The 22,299-nt window shown below is 46.0% G+C and overlaps 1 protein-coding gene across 1 annotated transcript in view; it reads left to right on the top strand.

Annotated features, from left to right (window-relative positions):
• LOC8032220 (fatty acid hydroxylase domain-containing protein 2) overlaps nt 1-22,299 on the top strand; it is a 38,796-nt gene that overhangs the window by 4,951 nt on the left and 11,546 nt on the right. Inside the window, exons 2-5 of the mRNA XM_029984235.4 lie at nt 6,530-6,692; nt 8,755-8,858; nt 15,368-15,489; nt 17,220-17,425. Coding sequence (XP_029840095.2) covers nt 6,530-6,692; nt 8,755-8,858; nt 15,368-15,489; nt 17,220-17,425 — 595 coding nt within the window. The remainder of the gene's footprint in view (nt 1-6,529; nt 6,693-8,754; nt 8,859-15,367; nt 15,490-17,219; nt 17,426-22,299) is intronic.

The following is a 22,299-nucleotide window of genomic DNA, read 5'->3' as shown; positions in this document are numbered from 1 at the left end:
CTGAGCAAAATCGAAAAGCGTTTTTCTGGGGTGCTTTTTTTTTTTTACATCAAATTCAAATTATTTTTGTAAGCACTTTTTTATTATCCACAAAATTTGGTCGGATGTTTTGTGTCATTGACCTAGGTAGAGAATAGCAGTCATACCTATTGAAACAGAACCGCGTAGACACGGGTCGAAATAGAGCAACCATCTTGGGCAGCTACGCGATCATGCTAAAGGCGCAAACGACAGTTCATTCTGCAATCGGCGAAGCGTAGAAAACGCTCACTTCGGCTTTCGGTCACTACGATCAAACGTCCACAAAACGTCGTTCGACCAAGGTGTGTCCGCGGAGCAGAGAGCATTGAGAGTGGTGAAGGACTGATTTGATTCTAGAGTCATCGCATCGAATCCAAAGACAACGCTGGGCTTCGAGCGCAATAATTCCAAATATCAATTCAAATAGCGCATTTAGAAATGCATCTTAAGTGGGGCAATGTGAACAAAATGCTTATTTTACATGTTTTATGGCATTTATTTATCTCCGACGGCGTTGTATTTTTCACGGCCTCGACGGGAACTTGCTAAGCTTCCAGGGTTGCGACAGTCCGGCACGCTACAGTGCCTACAGCTTCGGCGTTTGCTCTTCTGGAACATCTGATAGCAATGTTAAGAGTAAAAGACCAAAATCGCATGAATTAACACCTTCAAATTGATAACACAAGCCCTAACCAGCTTCGGCAGATTGACATTTTGTACTGTTGATTTTGATTAATAAAGACTATTATTATGATGATGATGATGATGATGCTTGAACAGCCCCACGAGCAATCGGGCTGGCGAAAGGGCCTTCTGAGTGTTGCAAATATTTTGAGCTAGATGGCACAACATGTCACCAAACTTGACTGCCCGGAAGGTATGTGCACCTGGTAATTGTTTTTAAAAGCTCACTCTCTGGAATGTTTGACCTTGAGGTTATTTAGATAAATAAATATGTGGGTATATAGTACCTTTCTGAGCTAGAATGTTGGTTGCATGCCTGGGCTGAGCGAGGAAGTAGTGGCTTTGGGAGTCAATGTTTCTTTTGGAGAGGTTGACAGTCGAAAGGAGAAGGTTAGTCAAAATTTTGGTTCCTGCTCTCTTTTTTTCGCAGCCGTGGAAAGTGTCTTGGAAGCAAGGGCTGCTTGCAGCGTGAGCGATTAGCTAGTTGCAGATTACGGAGAATTGGGCAGTGTTATGTTTCCTTCGGAGTATTCGACGTTTCGTTTTACAGCGTCGGCTAAACTGGGCTTGTTGTCCTGGGTGAGTGTCGTGTTTGCGAAAACGAAGGGAGCATGCACGTGTTTATTGTAGGTGGCTTTGGTGCCGGAAGAAAGCAAGTAAAGCAGTGATACTCTCGCTCTTTAGCTGATAATAGTCGCGGATGAGGCGCAGCGCGTTCGGCTAATCGCGATTGCTCAGGGATCATGTTTTAATTTTAAAATTACAATGGCAAATAGAAAAAAGAAAGGGCAATGAGTTTGGTTAGAGCTTGTGGTCAGTGGTTGTGAGGAGAGGTTACTTTGGTTTCTTTTCGAACCTCGGATTATAAATTGACAAACTTGGGTAGGGGAGATGAAAGCTTGCAGCGGCGTTAGAGCACAGAGCTCTGATTGGAAGGATTAGTGGATAGGCGCACAGGCTAGCTGCCTTTGTCCTCTACCCACTGCCTCCCTCCAGTCAGAGCGAACAAGAACATCGTCTGCTCATTGCGCAGTCTGGCATTTGAACACCAGACTCTGCGTGATATATTTTGACAAAATGCGCCGCAAGACAGGGGCAGACAACAGAAGCGCTACTTTCAACTGAATGTTTGTGTTGTCTTACTCCGTCCCTGTCTTGCGGCGCATTTTGTCAAAATAAGTCATGTACCAACTGGCCCATCTGTCACTATTGATCTGCGTGATAATTGCAGCCTTTGCGTCGACCTACTCTCATCCCAATGGGAGCTTGGCTTTCGGATGTTACCACACATTCTTTTCTCCTCCTTTTTGCTCAGTTTCTCACCGAGGGGTTTACCGTACATCTATGGCTCATTGTTTTTCGGATAAATTCGATTAACTCCGAAAAACACTTGCCAGTATAAATTTTTTGGCAATTCGGATTTATCCGAAAAACTCGGATTTTGAAGTCACAATGGCAAGATACGAAGCGAAAAAAAGACAGCATTTTACTAATAAAGTGTGTCAGAGCGCAGGGATGGTAGCTCTAAGTAAAGACCACTTAAGGTTTTGTTGTTTTGCTTTTTGCAATATTGACAAACACAATTTGCACTTTGAAACTGTATATGGCGAAGTTAAGTCGTAACCCTAGACACAAGTCGCATCTCGTCAAGGTTTGTTTAGAACAACGGGCCATGTACTTCTGGACCACGACAAAGGTCCCTGTTCTGGTTTCCAGTTTGGACCTTATTATTTGTGCTTCTTAGGGCGAGAAGGGGTTGTGTTTTTATAACAGTGAAAGTTGTAAACGCGTAGATACCATACGATGGGGGAGGGCAGCTGAAGGTTTTATGCGTGTTTGGCCATTTCTAAGTACAGGCATTCATTGAAGTAACACTTGTCAAGATTTGTTGCGGGACAGTTAATACTGCCAATCGCAAGGGTGCCAGTGCCAAACGCAGCTGCAAAAATATCTTCCGATGCCGGTGATTTTTTTTTATAAATGTAGTGTATATTTTTGTTCTGACATTTTTATTTTATTTGAAAAGAAGTAATATTAGAGTAAAATTAAACTCGGAATTTCGGGGATTTGGAAATGTAATAAATATAAACTCCGATAATCCCCGAATTGGTAGCGAAAAATAAACTTGAAGAAACACCCTCAGAATTTCACAGAAAATAAACTCCAAAATACGAAATCCTACGTACGAGGTGTGATCAGAATGTTCCGAGACTGATCTTGTAGCGTAAAAAGGGAGGGCGGCACAGTGATGCGTGCGCAGCAGTCAAAGGAAGGGACCTTCGTGCCTCATTATACCTGGACGTCGCTCTGTGAACAATTAGGATCTGCGCTACGCGAGTTTTTGTGACCACGTGCAGGGGCAAAATGGCGATTTCACCATTGATTGCAAACCAGAGCGAGAGCAAACATCAATTTTGCATCAAACTCGGCAAATATAAAACGGAGGCCTTTGAAATGATTCAGCAGGCTTGTGTCAAAAAGCGGTGAATTTTGCGAAGTGTTTTAAAGGAGCTGTGGTACAATTTCGGTACTTTGCTTAAATAATTCGGGAGTAGGTGTCTCGACCTTTCTGAAGGTAAAGAATAAAAAAACGCTTTTGCCTGCATGTCCTAGTTTTTATTTTAAAGATGGACAAAGATTGAGGTTTTCAGCACCTCCCAACTCCTTCACCATCTTCAGACTCACGTGCGCTGCATCAATGGTCGTCGCACAGGGTTCCGGTGAAGCTCTCTCTAGAGCCATCAGTGAGCAGGGAGAACTCATCCGCTCGCGACCGCGTGACCACACACTGCCCTCTATTCCATTCGTAAAGGGTTTTTGGAAGTACGCTCAACTTAAAGGGGCCATGAAACAAATGGCGGGCTGAGATAAATGAATTTGGTTTTGTGGACCTAGGATAGATGGAGCCACTAAAACTTTGTGTAATAAAACTTTTGTCGATTATACCAGGTTTTTGACGCATTTATGTTGGAACGACAAGGTTGATAGAAAAGTTACCTTTTACCGAGTGGGTATTCGCACAACTTGCTGTCTTTCTACAGGACCCCCATTTTCCCTGACTGCCGCTCGCAACAGCAGGTCGGGGAAAATTTTAATTTTTGCATCGCGATTACGCGGCAGAATTGCAAGATTTGAAAGAAGGAGATGTGTTTTCAGTCCTTTGTGACAAGATGAACAATGTCAAAAGTAGAACATGCCAATTCTTTCAATGTTAAAATCGTTGCACAGCTCCTTTAACTGGCATTCGCACTTTAGAAACGGCAGAACGCCGATGGACGACTAAGAGCGGTAGGGCGACCTTATCCGACCTCTCCTTGACTTCAGTGACGTTCTGTGATTCTTGAGGTGCGAGTGCCACTCAAAACACCTCGCACACCTCACTGCTTTTTTACATAAGCCTTATAAATCAGTTGAAAGCTCTCTGTTTTAGATTTGCTGAGTTTGACGTAAAATTTGTTTGCTCTCGCTGTGGTTTGTGGTCTATGGAGAGATTGCCATTATGCTCGTGCATGTGGTCTAATAAACTCATGTATTGCAACTCCAAATGTTCACAGAGCAGACGCCCTTTGGAAAAACGAGACACAAGGGTCACTTCTTTCGACTGCTGCGCGCGCATCGCTGCGCTGCCCTCTCTTTTTACGCTACAAAATCAGTCTCGGAACTTTTCGATCACACCTCGTGTATCTTGTTGAAGTTCGTTCAGGACATTAGGCCGTTGCATTTCTGGTCATGGCAAAAGCCACTGTTCTGGTTTCCAGTTTGGACCCTACTATTTGCGCTTCTTAAAGGCGGAGGAGGGGTCGTATTGTTATAATAAGGAAAATTATGTAGGCAGTGACTATCTCGATGTTCACTTCCAAAATAATTCTGAATGTTATTTTGACCTTCTGAAGACATGAAATTATCCTCAAAAACATTTTGACCTCCCCTGTTAAAATATTTTTGTCATTATTTTGGAAACTTGGAGGTTTAAAGCTTTGAAGTCCAGACTGGGAAGTGATCGAAGGTGACGGTAAAAAAATATCTTGCTCGCAGGCTGCATCGCGGTTTGACACTTATTTTCCGAAAACAAATGTGATGCACTCGACTGCTGTTTTTATGATCTTTTAAGTGAGGTGGAATGCAAAGAGACCTTCTCAAAGTAAATCTGCTATCAGATCAAAAGTAGTGTTTGCTTGGTTGTGCCAAACATTACAGAATGTGGCATCCCTGGTCTTTATGATATAGACAGAGGAGCTGAATGCCATGTCATAAAAGTTGCAGTTGATTGGAACATGCGTGTATCTCGTACAACCGCGCCAAAACGTTTGTTCGTGCGCACCGGTCAAGAAGCATCAAGGAGGCAATGTTGGCTTTCACAACCTTTTATTTAACATACCAATCATTTCGTAGTTAACCCTCTCATTATACACGAATCAAACAAAATCTATACTAAACAACAAACTCACGAAACCTGGTTAAAAACAGGATGGGAGCCAGATGCAAAGCAAGACTGCAAGCATACAAAGACGCACTCGCACGATATAAAGGCACAGAAAGCATGCCGAATTTCTGTGTTAAGTTGTGTACGCACTTACATATGTTACATGCAGGAAAAGCAGAGGGATATCCAGCTCACCTTTATTGTAGATTTAACATCTTAACAGAGGTGAGTGCCGAGATGCGAGCTCAGAATCTGGGAACATTGCCACTGGGCGTGTCACGTCCATAAGGATAAACTGTCGAGCCAGTCCCGCTCACACACTGAATAAGACATGCCAACCGCCACCTAAGACCAAAACTGTCAGTCAAAACGCCAACACAACACTGACAACACCATCAGGAACTAACCAGAACGAAATCACAAATGGCTACCACGAAACGGCTGCTGCATTGAAGAAGGACATAGAAATAATAAAGTCACTATTTTACCTTTTACAGAAGTAACGTCACAGATGTCGAAATACTTTTTGAGATATTTTGACAATGGAAGTCGAAATAGTGACTGCCAAATATGAATGCATAAATTTTATAGGAAAGGGGGGGGGGGGGGGGGGGGGGCGGGGGGGGAGTGCAGGGCAGCTGGTGCTTCTATGCTTGCGTGCGGCTATGTCTTGGTGTTCAGTGGTTTAAAAACGTCAACATCTACTGCACTCGTGTTTTGAGTTTTGCTGTGGGGCAATTAGTATTTTCAATGGAAAGGGCAGTAATGCTAAATCCAGGTAAAGAAACATCATTCGATACAGGTGAACCTAGGGCATGTTTGTGTTTGGACATTATTTTTGTATTGGGTTTCGAAAAAATTAGGGACACAGCAAAGAAATATTCAGAATTTTGAAGATTTGGAAATTTAGCATTAATAACCCCAAATAAACGGGCGAAAAGTAAACTCGGAAAAACGCTCTCAGAACTTCACGAAAAATGAACTTCAAAATTACAAAACCCTTAGTTATGTGAACCATACAGTACATAGATTTAATCTTGCAAATACTGCAAAACTTGTATCTAGCGCTACCAGAATGGGGAGGGTTCCAAGGTCAGCCAATAGATGACCCCAACATGCCTTCTGAAGCGGCCGGAAGGCACGGGAGTGTACACTCCAATGCAAATGTGTGAACTGGCCCGTAGGCTTTTCATTGTCCTTGGACATAGACCTGACAAGGAAAAACGAGAAATTTATTTTAAGCCGCATCGGCAGATAATGCCGGGCCCTTCCGCGTGATTGTTGATAGCCGAGTGCACTAGGGAACTCACCTTTGTGCCTGCAGGGACGACACACGCGTCGTCGTCGTAGCGTGGGAGGAAATGTTCAGTTGGCGTAACTCGTGCCGCCTGCACTTTGCAGGAGATGCTGTGGGCGAGCGGGGAGGAGACGGCGAGGACTGCCGGGTGGCGCCTCTGGAGCCGCAGAACCCTCGTGCCCAGCTGTTGTCGTCCCTCAAGAGCTCAGTCTTCATCCTGGGCACGGCCATCGTCATGCTGGTGGCCTTTCGCAACACGCTCACCTGGTGAGGACTGACCGCGACTGCTTGTGTGGGAGTAGTTTGGGTTGAGTTCGCAGAGCCCTGTGGTCATTGGTTTTATTTGTTTTGTTACAACATGAATGTGCAAAAACAGTTGAGTCGTCTGGACCACCCGTGGACCATCTTCGGTGCGTCCACATTCAAATGGTCGTCCGATCGTTCAAACTGTCGTCTGCTCTTTCAAACTCGTCTGCTCGTACAAACTGTTGTCTGCTCGCTCAAACGAAAATGGCGCGTAAACCACAAGTTAATGCAGTAATTGTGATGAGAAGTAACTGCGGGCGCCGAAACACTCTTAAATTTGAAGGTTGTTTAGGATAAGTAGGCTCAGCGTAAACAGTAAATACAAGAAGATGCGGATCATGTTACCGGTAGCCATCACTGGCTTGTTATGCCCCATTCACATGGTCCGCTCTGCGTGCGATTTTCAGTATCGTCGTTGAGCATCGCAGCTACCATTCACACTTTTGTGGCTCGAGCAACGTCGTGGATAAAACTGGAGAGCAGAACCTCATCGTGTGAATCGGGCTTTAGCGTCCATTGCGTGGTGTCCATGCAGAATGAATCGCTGCATGGTCACATTATTCACGCGAAGTTGCTGTGTACGAAATTGCAGTGTTCTACGGTTGCCCAATAGATGGTGCAAGTGTGTTTTCTTGGCATGACACATTTGTAGAGGTTTTAAGGAACACGATCGTAAGCAGTCACAAATGTGTGAATTAGCCTTAACTCGCCTGTTTCGCGAAACATAAAATATTCTTCGCATACTCCCCATTTAGACAGGACCGGAGGCCAAATTGGGCATCGTTGGTCTCACTTTGTCGGTGGCACGGCTAACCAAGGGGTGCAAGCACTCGAGCGAGTTTCCATGCAGCGAAATGGACGAATGAGCGTGCGTAGTGCGCTGCTAGCGCCATCAAGGTGCGTTGGGTGCTCATTACAGCACCGAGTGCATCGTCGAATGTGCCGCTTGTCGCGTCTGCATGTTTCTGCGGCTTGGTGGGTGTGAAACTTCGCTTGCCTGTCTGTCTCAAAGCAATATAACAGAATTAGATTCTAATATTTGATGTGCCGTTTTCCTAGGAGAACTTCATTGTTTTCTCAACTTTCAAAGTGAGGAGTTAGGTTTCGATGTGTGACCATGCCCTGGTTTCATATCAGTTCCATCTGGTGTCAAGGTACATTCAACTAGTTTTTGTAGCTAATTGGGAGCAGTTCACAAATAATATTTTAAAGGTCTGCTTTTCCATGATCTCTTATTATGTCAGTTTTCAAACAGGGCTCCCAAATGGTCGTCCTGAGCTCCCACATTTTCTCAACCATCCTCTACCCCTAAGTAAAGCATTTTTCTCCATTTAAACACTATTTAGCAGATCTGAGCTTGCCATTGATGCTTAACTGTGAGCCAAACACTTCCTAGTTTGTGCACTTTTGTTTACAAGGTATGTAAGGTTCCCAAATTTGCCAGAATGAAAAAGGTATAATCGTTCAGACCCAATAAAAGGGCCGCATCGGTAATAATACAGAGCAGCATGGTCCGTGGTGTTTTATAGGATCTAAAATAACCCCATTTACATTATGACAGTGGCTCTCTTAAAAGGCCGACAAACCAATTAGGAGAGTTTCTCCAGTGTCCAACCTAATTATTTACCCCCAAAAAAGTGAGCAACAGACCTGAGAATGAAGAAAAGATTTCCCGGTGAGGATTCCACCGTGGACTTTGTCCCCTAGCGCGGGACGAGACATAGCGAGGAATGCTTCTGGGTGAGCTGTATGCTCTCAGTTTCAGGAAGCCCTCCTCCCTGAAGAGAGAAGGAGATATTGTGTAGGATTGGGTGTCTTGCCTGCGAGATTGTGTGTCAGTCTCAGAAAGGCTAGCTGCTCTCCTCTTCAAGAAAAGACTGATTGTGTCCCATTGTGTGCCCACCTGTTGGGCCGGGGAAGGATGCTACTTTGTTCTGTGCCTGTGGCCAGCGTGTCTTGACTGGCGTGTGCAACGGAAGATGCAGCTGGGGGTAATGGCCGAGTCCTTTGTTGTTCTGCCCAGGCATCTGCAGAGATTCTGGGGAGCCTCTGGGAACTTCTGGCAGGGCCAGTGGGACAAGGTGGAGGCCTTTTTTGCCGGAGACGAGTTCGCCATGGGGGTCTGGGGTGAGTGCTTCCCTGCCACACTCTTTTGTTTCATTTAATTTATTTTACCTTGAAGGCATCTAGCAGTACATTACATAAAGGTGGATGCAAGTAAGTTGGAGGAGTAGTGATATCAGGGGTGGAAGCGCTGCGCCAATTGCGCCACCCTGCGCCAATTCACTTCCCTGCGCCAGCCTGCTCCAAAACGCCAATTTCAACTTTTTTTTTTTTTTTTTTTAGTGTTTTCTCTAAATTTAGCGGAAAACGGTTGGCCACGGGCCACCATGTGGTGTGTACTTTTGCTTAGGTGTCACTGCGGGTGACTCGTACCAACTCGACTGGGGCTCTGAACCATGTCTAACCTCAGGGCGAGGCGCCGATTTTAGTTCATCGAGAGTGCGATGTCGTTTTTTACTACAAAGAGCTTGATATACGAACACATCGGTTTGGTTTCGGGCATAGTTGGTTGGCGCGGTTGGAGCGCGCATGCAGTTGCCCGTGGTCCCGATTTGCCGTGATCGTGGGAGTTGGTGCCTCGGCACCGGTGGGCTACCTTGGCCATTAACATGAGCAGAAGTAAGTGGTCTTTACTAGCTTTACCTGTTATTTGGTAGCCTACCATATTTGGACGCTTAGCCGTGAAGAATCGCGAGCACAGGCACATCCGTTCTCGAGCTCAATTTGTCTTATCAAAACGAAACCAAAACCATCATTGTGTGTGCGAATGTGCACGCTGTCGTGTGTTGTCTCCCGCCGTCAGACCACTAGCGAAAACAATACCCGCGATCTTAAGCGAGTTGGTTAATTGGCAGTGCTACACACTTTTTTGTTTCTTTCCTTTAGCGTGGAGGAGTGGGGGTGACATCAGAAATGCCGTACAACACCTGCGCTGCCGATTCCTGTCAAGAACGTACCTTAACTTGCTATAGCCACCCTACTCGTATAAGTTTCGGGTATAGGTGTATCTGGTTGGGGGGGGGGGGGTTGGGGGTTGGGTAGGGTAGTGAGAAGTTGATGGGCTTTTTGTCACGTAAGAAGGCAGCCTGCCCCGCAGGGATCAGCGCCTGATCAGCTACATCTTATTTTCAGTCTCGTTCAAACTGTCTTCTCTTAAAGCACTTCTACTGAGTGCACAAGAACTCATAAGCAAGGGTGAGGCAGTTAAGGCAGTCTTGGGTAAGTTACTTTTAAAAAGTAATTCGTTACAGTTACAGTTACTTTCAGAAAAATGTAGCGAAGTTACCGTTACAGTTACCGCATCAAAAGAGTAACTCGTTACAGTTACAGTTACTTTTAAAAAGTAACGACGTTACTTTTCAGTTACTTTTCTATAACACAAAAAATTTAGGAAATACTCGAAAACGCCCCTCACCAAGTTTTATTGACTAAAAGTAAAAAAGTATGCTTTTTACTTTATATTGTATCATAGCAGCAGTTGCTTCTCGAAATTAGTGACCAAAAGTTTTCCTCGTTTGATGGTGAACACGTCCCTGCCCTTGCTGAACGGAACTCGCGCAACCAGAGCAACGAGCAAACCTCGGGCAAACAGCAGTAAATTTTGCCTCGACTGTTGACACCCTGTCGGAGTGGCGCAAATCAAAATACGAAACATGCGCAGTGCGGAGCAGTGACGCTAATCAAAATACAAAACATTCGCAGTGCCCTTCGTGTGTATTGTTGTTTCACGGTTGATTCACCCGATTAAAAAGTGTTTGCGCAGAAAAAAGAACAACCGCAGTATAGATGGTGCTTCAAGAAACTAAGATGTAAGTGTTCGGTCATAAAGTACACGGTCGTGCGTAAAGATAACTGGATATTTTTATAATCCCATCAACACGTGGCTATATTCGGGTCGTGACTTGCGAGAAAGAACGTATTCACAAGTTTGTGCATGGCCAACTTGACACTCGAAAGTCGGAACAGACAATTTGGAAAGCGCAAGAATAGCTAGATTGTACTCGTTCAATCCTATGTTATTCATAAAAAAAACTGGAAAGTAACGACCAAAGTAACGTCGTTACTTTCATCGTTACCTCAGAAAAAAGTAATAGAACTACAGTTACAAGTTACATTTTTAAAAAGTAACTCGTTACAGTTACAAGTTACCAAAAAATGTAACGAAGTTACAGTAACGCGTTAATAGTAACGCGTTACTACCCAAGACTGAGTTAAGGACATGGACAAGGTGGGTAGTGGACACCTCCTGCTAAGAGATGTGAACTCTAAACTGCCCAAAGTACTCGAGCGCATAAAAGAAATTGACTCTGCTCTTCAAACTGTGAAAAAAAAGGTGAACTTCAGTTGTTTCTAAATTACACAGATTCAGCTTAGTCACAACCCCTTTTTTTTTAACATGGAGCCTGTGGGCTCTTCTAGTCAGTGTTTATGCTGCATATGTATTAGTGGCTGTGATATCTTTAAGACAATCTATTTTTCCATCCAAAGTAATATAGATATAGCTTTGTATGTTAACTTGGGTATAGGGATTACTGTACTTTATGAAGAGGGATTAAGAACATTTGTATTTAATGAAGACAGGTCAGCAAGGACTGCTTTATTCTGAGACATGTTGTGGTACCTTAATTTTTTTATGGAGACATGCAATGCACAGCATTTTATGGAGTACATAAGGTTGCGTTGCTCTTCTAGTCAATGCTTAAAGCTGCATATGTACGAGTGACTGTGGTAGTCTGAAGATATAAAATACACATTTTATTTTGCATCTGAATTTTTGTCAAATGTCAATAGCCTTGTATTTTGTTACTAAACTTGATATAGGGCTTTTTAAGTAGTGATTGAACATGTGTATTCTTTATTAAACAAAAACTAGTCAGCAAAGGTAGTTTATCTGACACCTTGCAGTGGTTTAGTTTTCTGGATACATGTTTACAATTGGTTCATTAAGTAGACTGTTTTGTACTGGCGTGGCTCAAGCTAGGCTTTTATTGTCGGGGCCTCCCATATAAAGTCTATCATGACTCTGCCTGCTGCCGGAATGGTTCTCAAAGCCTTTTTTTTGCATAAATTGCCAATATTCCATATTTCAATGCAATAGAAATAGAAAAATGTGTATGTATGTTGCTTGAAAATTATTCTGAGATGTGCATGCATATATTTTTGCTACATTTTCACATTTAGAAACAACAAGTCACTTTTAGACATTTGTTTGACCTCCGTGACCTGCTGCAAAACCTACTTCGACGGCTACAAAACTTATTTTTGCTGCTCCCGAGCTGCTCTAAAGCGAGCGTTTTACTGCTCCAAAACTGCTCCAAAGTGGGACTTTTGCTGCTTCCAGCCCTGATACAAAAGGCTCTAGCCCGCTTCCACCCCTGTGATATATATATAGATGTAAGCAAAATAATAACTAGCGATAGATGTCTTGCAACCACCTTGCGGGCTGCGAGTTTTGTTGACCCCTGTTCTAAGACTCCCGAGCCTGACTGGCAAAACAGACGAAATGGGGCGAAACAGGTTGACACAAACACGTGGCGCATTCTGTGTCAGTCCGCTTAAGGCTTATTCACACAATGCATCTTTTCAACGCGCCACGGTTTAGAGAAACCAAGATATTGCGAAATCGGCCTATTCACACGTGGAGTTCGACGCGCGAAACCTGTGACATATTGATTCACGAGAATTTCGCCAAACCTTGTCATCTGCACCGGGAATACCAAGCACTTCGCATCGAAGTGAAATGAAGTATGCACAGTGTGAAGAGACAGTCTTTTATTAATACCACTCAATGAACTTTGTCAAATTCGGCTCTCTGGGTTTACTAGTTCTGCCAAACCCAGTAAAGACCGTGAACGTCAAAGAACAGGCGGATGATCTCAAAGCATTTCGGACATTTTTGCACCGCTAATAAAGAAAGTTACCCCAGTCATCATGTTTATATGTGTTGCTTGCACTCACCGCGACTGTTGATGAATCTGCACCGCGCCACCAACCCGTACTGCTAAAGCGCCATTCACACACCTGCAACCGAGTAAGACCAAGACTCATTGCCCGTACGCACCCCTTCTCGCTCGCCATGTTTTCTTTTTTTTTCTTTCGGCTTTGGCTTGGATACGGAATCGGCCAAAAATCAGACTCCTTCAAAAGCTCGCTCCTCCTCGAAGGTCAGACGTGAGTTGAGCAGCCATTGGCAGTGTCTGCGTTTCTCCTTCGGGTGATTGACAGGTCTCGGTGAGGTTTCAGTGAAACATTGCTCCAGAAGCGAAGAACACACACCACTTTTTCCGGAGGTGCACCACATTTTCGGTCGCATTCAGACGGGGAATCTGTTTCCCGAAACCTAGTTTCGCGACACATGATTCGCCAACAAGATGCATAGCGTGAATAGACCATCAGGCAAAGTATCGAGGTAAGCATAATTTTTTGTCGTAAGGGTTCCTGGCCATCTTTTTATGGTTTTGCAACAATTTTTCATGGTGGTTTAGACTTGGCAATCATCTCTGAAGTATACTGCATGACGCAGTCAGTGCAAACACATCTGGTCATTTTTGCATTTTACTTAGAATTGGCGAGCATTAAATTTTGTCGGTTAGGTTAGAGCCCTAAACGAGCAGTTTGCACCACGTTAGTAATTTTGTTGACAGCCTTTTGATTGTAAGGGGAAAACTGGAGAAACCAGCAATTGCCTGTTGGTGCTAACAGTGTCATGCAGTGTACATTCTGTGTGAAAGTGAAGTCAATTGGCCATCTCGATGTGAGCTTTTTGAGCGCTGCCATGTTAGGTTCGGCTTCTCTCTAGCCCTGCCCTGCCCCCTCTGAGTTGATAGGGTGGTGCCACCTTTGGTAACACCGGGCTTGTATTGAATAAAAGATTCTCGGTGATGTGATTTTTGTTGCACTTGTTCTTGTCTTCAGACAGTGAAACTTGAGAAACATACTTCTAATTTGGGTGTGTAATTCTACAATCTACTCACTACAACCTAGTGAAGCAGCCACCACGCTGCTTCAACTATACTATTTAAGTGGTAAGAACTAGCATTTAGTAGGCTTGGGACCGCGGCTGAAAGGCCAGTGGCCTATGCCGAGAAAGTCCACAGTTGTACCAATATAAATAAAGTGACGTTCACGCACTTGAACAAAGGTCTATAGTTCTCGTTATCTTGCGGTCCCTTGTAACCTCGTCACAAGGCTCGGGTGTTTATCACGAGAGCGGCATATGACTGGTCCGATAAATATTGGAAACGCGAACGAGACGAGGACAGAAAAAGAGACACACATACGACAAGAACTTTCAACTGTTTTTTTTTTAAAAGCCTGCCCCCTTTGTTTTTGTCCTTGTTTCGTTCACACTTTTTAATAATTATCGGTATGAAAAGCAACTAGCTGATGAGTCACGAGTCCTGCTGAAACCACATCCCTGACGACGATGCCAGTCGTTTGTTACGCATCAGTCAATCGTTTTACAACGAGAGCTGTTTTGGGTTCTTACCACTGGAAATGATGTCTGTTGTTGATGTTATAGTATTTTTTTTAGATGCGGAGCATCTCTTGCTTGGGTCTATGTCCCGCGGCATCGTAGTCCGCACTCACACTACGCATGCGTAACTCTCCTCCTTCCCTTTCTCAACAGCTGCGCGTTACTCTCTCCGCTCTCTCTCTCTACCAGCTGCGTGCCCTTCGCGTGCGTTCGCTTCTACTCACACCGCGCGCGCATGCGCAACTCTCCTCCTCTAGTCTCCTCTCCTTCAAGTGTGAATATAAGCAGCGGTAGCGCGCTGCGCGCGTTCAGTTCACCGCTGTTGACTCTACTTCAGTCCGTTCTTCCGGTGAGGTGTGATGGAAGCAACAGTTCCGTCAGTTAGTGGGTTGGCGCAAGCAAGCGTCAGCCACCACCCCACAAACTAACATAATAACACTCAAGTTAACAACGATACTAAAAACGTTACTAACACCGTTAATAACGATCCGCGATGCTCCGCATCACCCCATGGTTCCCCTCGAGAAGATGGTGTAATTTCTTTCTTTTTGTAGTACTTGGCATTGTAGGGCGTCCGTCGTCGATGTTGCCAAATCCTCGAACAACATTGTCTGCCGCCCGCGGGACTCAAACCTGGGTTTGCTGCTTTCGAAGCAAGGACGTTACCACAGAGTTACGCTACAGTGTTAGTAACTCTCACTGTACTTTGTGTTCTTTTAGTACCCAAAGCCCACTGCACAAACTCTGAAAAAAAAAAAAAAAAAGAATAGTTGATAACAAAATATTGTTGTAGCGCGCATCACTGCCGAAAGCTCGTGCCGGGAGACGTGCTTTCACATGCCTTGGAACAAAAAAAAAAAAAAAAAAAAAGCGTTGGGTACAAAATAGTTGGACGTCTGTTTTCTTCCGCATGCGTTTGTTTAACGCACCCCACAGTGCGTGAGTGCAACGTTAATGCTCAACGACTTCGTCATGACGTGTCGCAGCCATCGCTGTGACTATATAGTGGAAAATAACACACGACTGCTCCATTTTTGTTTTTTATTTTCTAAGTCTGTAACTATTTTTCTTAGCAGTTCATGTTCTCCTTTTGCAGGCACCTTTGCTGTGACCTTCATGGTGTACTGGGTGGTAGGTGGTCTGTACACCATAATGGACCTGACGGGAAAGCCTTCCTTCCTGCTGCGCTACAAGATACAGGACAGTGCACCTTACCCCGTGAGTCGGAGAACATGAGAAGTTTTTGTAGCGTGAGCTATACTGGCCGAGGTTGAGCAGTTTCGCATAGTTCCCAAAGAGCTGTGCTTCGCATGCGCGAGGAGCAGCGACGTCGCACGACGCACAGCTGGCGCGCCGGAGCCGCCGCCGCTGCAAAGCGCGCCTCGCCGGTCTGCGCATTCCAGAGGAGTGACGCCATAGCCGCGTGCCCAGCTGTGCGCCTCCGTTGCGAAGTAGTGAAGTCTGACGCTGCACGGAAGCCGCTTGATAGCGCCTCTCATTTTGTGCGCATAAGCTCACATTACGTATGTCATAGCATAGCCGAGCTAAGCCACTGCAATTTTTTTAAATTCGTTTTTGCACACTGCTGAAAGGATGTTCGAAGTAAAAATGTAAAACGTTAATTCAGTTGTGACAATTGACAACCAAATGTTTCAATTTTTTTTTTTTTTTTATTTGAAAAGGTTTGGAGACAATCTTGGTAGGATCTGGAGAGAGACACCGTGTCCAGCGGTAGTGTCACGTTCCCACATTCAGGAACTTTTTTTTTTTCTTAGTAAAATTTAACTAAAGAAAAGAAGATAAACCCGAGCTCAAGTCTACCACCTTGGCGACAGCTGAAGTTATTGAAGTGCTGCGACATTTGCGCCAAATTGCACCATGAACAAATTTCTGCTACCTCTAGAGCCAAAATGCTGTTTTTGCTAAGAATTGCACCACTCCTGCACCAAAACAACCTTAACACGAAGCAAACAATACAAATATTTTAATGTTGGTTGATTCTTATATATAGACCAGTAGAAGAGAAGAAAAACTGTGCATATGTATTTCACGGCGTCTCTTCTCACCTTGTTTCATCTTGGGTTAGAGCAACGTCAAAGGCTTAGGCGCATCCAAGCACGAATATGTGTTTGCTGAAAGTGCAAGTCGCGGGTCAGTCGCTGTGCTTAATTGATTTGGCGGATGGATGAACACGTATCAAGAAGGATCACAAATGCCCCAATGTAGCGCTTTTGACTCAGCTCGATTGGCCCCATTGGCTCGTAGCATAGGCTGTTCTTTGAATTAAAATGAAACGAAGTAGAAAGATTGCTCGTCGACCGCGCCAACCCCGTCATCACCCGAATTTCCTCGTGATGTCTGGAGCTAAAAGTTGCGAGGCTACTGCTATAAACGAGAACCAAGGTATTTTACTCCCGATAAGATTGCTCCATTATCGTGCCTGCCACATGCCTCCGTGCCGTGGCTACGGTCACAGTTCAGAGCTGCACTCGCTCTGTTCACTTCATTTCTCACCGCCTCACTCCAGCGCGTGCTCGTCGAGCTTTGCCGCTTTGCACCGGAGGGTTGGGAGTAGCGGCTGACACGAGGGGCGCCTGGGTCAGCGCGGTTGGGTCGGAAATTATGCCGAGTACTATTACAATTCGACCTTCTTCGGTCTTGACTGTAAATCAACCTCTAACATAAGAAAAAAAAGAAAAAGACAGCTCATTTACGTTGATAGAGACCAGGGAGCCCAAAAGGTGTCGAGCTCAAGCTACCTCCCGCAGAACCCCCTCGAAGAAATTGACGCCGCACGATGCGTTGACGTCAATTTCCGCGCTAAATGCAGCAGGGAAACTGACGTCACGTGACTCTCGTGTATGATGCTCGTTCATAAAAATTTTCTTCTAAAAAGAGGAACCTGTAAAAGTCTAGAAGTAAACAAACGAGCACCCCCCCTTTTGCAGGTGGCCGGCCGGCGTGTGGGGCAGGTGGTGCTGCAGGTGCTGTTCAACCAGGTGGTTGTGGGCCTACCCTTTGGGTTGTTGGCCCACCACCTGCTCCTCCTCAGGGGCTACAACCGGTCGGGGGAGCTGCCCACCTTCCACTGGGTGGTCTTCGAGCTCACCGTCTGCATCCTGGTCGAGGAGGCCGGCTTCTACTACTCCCACAGGCAAGGGGGCTCCCACCCTCGCGCAGATGTCGCCATAGATCGGGGTTGGCCGTACGAACGTGGGCAGAGAGCCACAAAAGAGGAACCGGTTTAAGTGTGACTCGCAGTTAAAAGGGAGCATGGCAGTTTTTTAAACGCACCGGCATTTATTGCCTCGGTGCATGCTGCCGTCTTTTGGTTTTCACGGTATCGGTTTGGACTGGGACTAATTTTGTGAGGGTGTGCGGCGCGGTTTCCGCGCCGCACACCCTCACGTAATGAGCGTTAGCTCATTACGTCCACTTTTTGTCTTACGTACAAGAAAAAGAGCCTTCTTGCGCGCTTCCAACGACGCGCCGCCGTTAATGCCCACCCCTCTTACAACGCCACTAGGGCGTAGGCAGGTGGTTTCATTTCCCAAGTGAGCACAACATAAGGGACAACGTAAAACCGAGAGGCAGCAACGACGCCGTTTCTGCAACACCGCCAACACCTAAGAGGAAAGGTACTCTTCAAAAACAACAGTATGCGAGCACCTCGAAGTTCGGCTCAAACGATGTCAGTGCGGTTGCGAGTAACTCGGCCGTGACGGTCCCGAACAGCCACGGCTAAGGACGGGAGTGCCACCTTCTGTGTTGCAAAGCAAATGTGCATGCTAAAGGGTTAAGTTGCAGTTAGGTCACCCCTGTTATAGACCGCCGCACTGTTTACAAACGAGTCTGCGTTTGCCCGTACCAAGTGTGGGCATCGCGTGTGCACGGAAGCCTGGTTCGCACGACGTGATGCGTCTCTGCACGCACCACGCAGACAGTGGCGGCACTGCGGCAGCGTGACGACGGGGCATCTTTTTCAGCTTTGGCTGTGCGTTGAAAGATTACGGAAGCCAAGGAGCTTGTCTCGATCGTTGCAATGTAACTGGAGATCACAGGAATCTGTTGTGTGTGTGGCGCATCTGAAACCACCCAAAGCTCTCCGCAACCAAGCATTGCAAATCATAACTAAAATTTCATATTAAAAAGGGAGGGTCTATTTTTTTTTTCTTACTCTTAATGTATTTATTTTGGTGGGGGGTTATTTTTTCCTTACAGATTCTGCATTTTTTTTTTGTGTAAATTGGTTATAACTTAAGGCAAGACACTGGTTCTAAAATCGACTTTTTTGTTTATTAATGGATTATAATGAAAATCAGTGTGTATATGTGTTTTGGCTTCCTCTTTTCAAATACTCAATTAGTTCTGCAATATCTCAATTCCTTTCTTTTTGAGTGACGAAGAAACTAATGAAGCCTAATTAGGTCATTTCTTACGACTCATTAAGGAACTTTCTAATACAAATTTTTTTGCATAAGTGATATGGATTTGTAGCTAAAGACCTGCCATGCAAGATGATGCTATTTATATTTTTGTAAAGATAGATCATTGTATAAAACTAGTCTAATTAGGTCAAGTACACTATTTACAAAGCCTAACGAGGTCACATTATCACTAATAATAAAATTTCGGGCCCATACTGTCATACAAAAATAGCATCACCCTGCAGTTCACTTCTTTCTGAATCCAACGGTATAAAGTTCATAGAAATCCTTGAAGAATAATCTCATGAAAACAACCGTAAGGCTAGGCATGTAGACGAAAAATGCGAAGCTGAGAAAATTGCAGTTGAAGTTTTGACACTCATTGCATAAAATTGAGTAAGGGATCTCATGCAATAATGTTCAGCAATATGAAGCATAGTTCTATCTGAACAAATTGAGATAAAAAATTCTGCGATCCGTTCACAAGAACCTTTAAAAAATAATATAAGACTGAGAAATAATGTCTGCAATGTAAAATAAAGTTATAAAAGAATGAGTAGACTCTATAAGGGACAACGGGAGGAGGCACTAAGGGTTGCACGTTCCAAAAGCAGATTTTGTTTGGCCCTGAAAAGGGCCTTTGTTCATGTAGCACTCGAAAGGGGAGCCCCTTCACAGCTGTCCAGGACTGTAGTCCCCAGCTGTTCCAGTCCGGTGTTGCCTGGAGAACCTCTGTTTTGCATTGCTGCTGCTCTGGTGGGCAGCGTTGGCCTTACGCAAACGCAGATTGTCCTTCTCCATGCTGCGGCGTACGAGGCAGTCACCGGCAGCATAGCCCAGGCTCGCAGCAACGGACTCGCTCATTGCCCGCCTGCCCTGATTGTGGACGGCAACAGCTTCGGCGGCAGCCCTCTTGACGCTGTCCAGGGAGGCATTGGCGTTCTTCGAGGTTTGCGTCCAGATGACCGAATGCAGGCTCTCGCTGGCATTTTGCGTCTTGCCTTCGCTGCACCGTGCCAGCAGGTTTTCATCACTGAGCCTTGCAAACACTGGCTCGAGGGCGGACCGCACACAATCTGGAAGAGGGTTCTTGTGCGCAGGTGGACACTCGCCATTTGCCAGGGCTCTGTTGAATTTGCACCACGACTCAGCTCCGTTGGGGCACTTGCTGTGGTCTGGGGCACTGTCCGTAGACGTCATGTGCAAGAGGGTGGCTTCCACTGCCCTCTTCATCCCTGCACATCGTTACTGTTGCTCCTAAGGGCATAGCTGTAGTAGTTTTGAATCTTCTTGATTCGGTCCTGCGTCAGTCTGCCCTTTCCGCCGAGTGCTTCACCCTGGGCCTTCTTTTTCTCAAGGAGGTTACGCAACGCAGCCCCCATCCGCTTGTGCACATGATTGATGCAGTCCTTTTTCTCGACCTTGACGAAGCCGTAGACTTTTGCCTCGGTCAACGCATGAAAGGTTCGGCTATCTCCATCCGAGAGAATTGTGGTGTACCTCAGTCCGTGCTTGGCCAGGGATCTTTGAAACATGGTCAATGCAGCCTCCACTTCCATCCGACCTGAATTGCAATCTATGTTCCTCTGGCACTCGTGGGCTGCATACCAGTCGCCGTACCCCTCTTCCTCCGGCTCCGGTCCCAGGGCACACCCAAGGCAAAAGTTGGAGTACACGACATGGTCAAGAACTAGGCCGGAATACAGCTCGACAATGCAGCCCACACCAATGTGGGAGCTGCGTCCTCTCGTCATCCAAGATCGGTCAAAGATCACGTCGATGTTGCCGACAGGGTTCAAGAAGTCTGCATACAGTCTCTTGACAACTTCTGAGCTGGCAGCTTCACTTGCGCTTGCTGACTTTTCGCAGGCTTGCACATAGGTCTTCAGGTGTCCCTGGAAGGTCTTGTGATGCAGGCCGCGGTGTGACAAGTTCATGGACGCACAGAAGTCTGCGAGGGCAGTGACTCCTTTCCCAATTGACTGAATTCCCTTCATTGCCCTCATGTTCACTTCGAAAGGAGTGATCTTCGCCGTTCCGGCAACTCTTGGTAAAGAAAACTGCTTCTTCTCGAACTCGCATGTGGCACAGACGAGCAGAAGCTTGACTGCCAAGCCATACTCTTTGTCCGTGGCCTTGCTAAGTGTCAGGGTTCCCGCACCGCAGCTTCCGCACTTCGCCTGCGCGAAGAGGTCGTTGAGAGCTTTCATGTCCACTAGAATGAACTGTGTCCCAGCGTCGCGCGTCTGGCCTCCTGTGGTGACGCCGAGAAGGTCGAATTTGCGCTGGGTCGCCGACTTTTCCGATAGCGCACGCTTGCATTCGTCCGATCGTGCGACTTGTTGCGCCTGCTCGGCCGTGGAGTAGTATGCGGTGTCGACACGAACCGCGCTCGCAAAGCTCGACAAACTGCCGCTGCTGCATGGAGTCGCGATGTCTCCGGCTGATGTTTCCGGAGGATCCAAGGCATCCGGCGGTGCCGATCGCGGTGGCGCACTTGCAGCAGACAGCTTCGGCTTCTTGTTCCACGGTCGCTTCCTCTTCCTTCCGAACGCTTGCCGCGTGTTCGATTTCAACCGAGCGTCGTCCGGCATCTCGAGAACTCGAAGCGAAACAAAACAAAACACGCGCGACTTCTTAGGAAAGCGAACCAACAATGTTCAACGCAAGCGCGCAAACGGGAACTAAAACGTGCGCTCGGTAACGGAAGAAACAAAGCAGACAGGCCTAGACGGGCGGAGACGGGCCCAGGAGCAGACGACGCACCTCTCGCCAGCGCGGGAACGGAAAGGAGGAAAGGACAAAAAGAGCGGAGGGGCGCGTTTAGGCCAATAGCAGGGGCGCTAAGCGCCGCGCGTGCTCTGACGTACGGGCACCTTGCTAGCCGGCCAATGAGCGATCGCAATTGGGGCCTTCGAAACCCGCGGAATGCGGACGTTTCCCGATGTTGTCGCGATAATGAATGGCATGGGGACGTGGGGAAAATAAGCGGCTTTCCAACAAGACCAAGATGGCCGCGATCCGACGAGCGATCGCGAAACGCGCGGGGCGCGAAGTTCCACTTGTTTTCATTGAACTCGCTGTGTTAGGGCTCTGCGGGGACATCGTAAATATCATTTTTTTTCATGCTTAGACATTGAATTCGACATTGAAACTTTGCAGGCAGGTACCTCAGACTACAATTAATCCAAATATGTGAATTTTGAAAAACGTAAAATTTCGCGTTTTTTTACCATTTTAAGACCCGCGTCTCCCCTTAACCAATTTACTCGAAGGAACACAAAATCTGTGGGGAAAAAAAAAACCCACCCCCTTCCCATTTCGAAAGAGAAAGAAAGAAAACATTGAGAAAACAGAATTTTAATCAAAATGAATGCATGATACATGCATGACACATCCCGTGTTTCTCGGGTCTATCAGAATAACCAAGTCAAGCTTAAATGTTTTTTTGCTAATTTAAGTGTCTTCTGAAATGTGATGAAATTTCGAGGAGAGTCTGGTACCAGAACCCTTTTCCAATCTTGGAATGCTGGTTGTTGATCGCTTCAATTGGGAAATAAGAGATGTTTCAATTTGCGTCCGATCTCGCTTAGCTGCAGCG

This window comes from Ixodes scapularis, unplaced genomic scaffold (genome assembly GCF_016920785.2).
Source record: "Ixodes scapularis isolate PalLabHiFi unplaced genomic scaffold, ASM1692078v2 PGA_scaffold13__105_contigs__length_92229423, whole genome shotgun sequence".
Classification (NCBI taxonomy): Eukaryota; Metazoa; Arthropoda; class Arachnida; order Ixodida; family Ixodidae; genus Ixodes; species Ixodes scapularis.
Note: the sequence above shows the minus strand (reverse complement) of the source record. Positions and strands in the feature narration are given on the sequence as shown.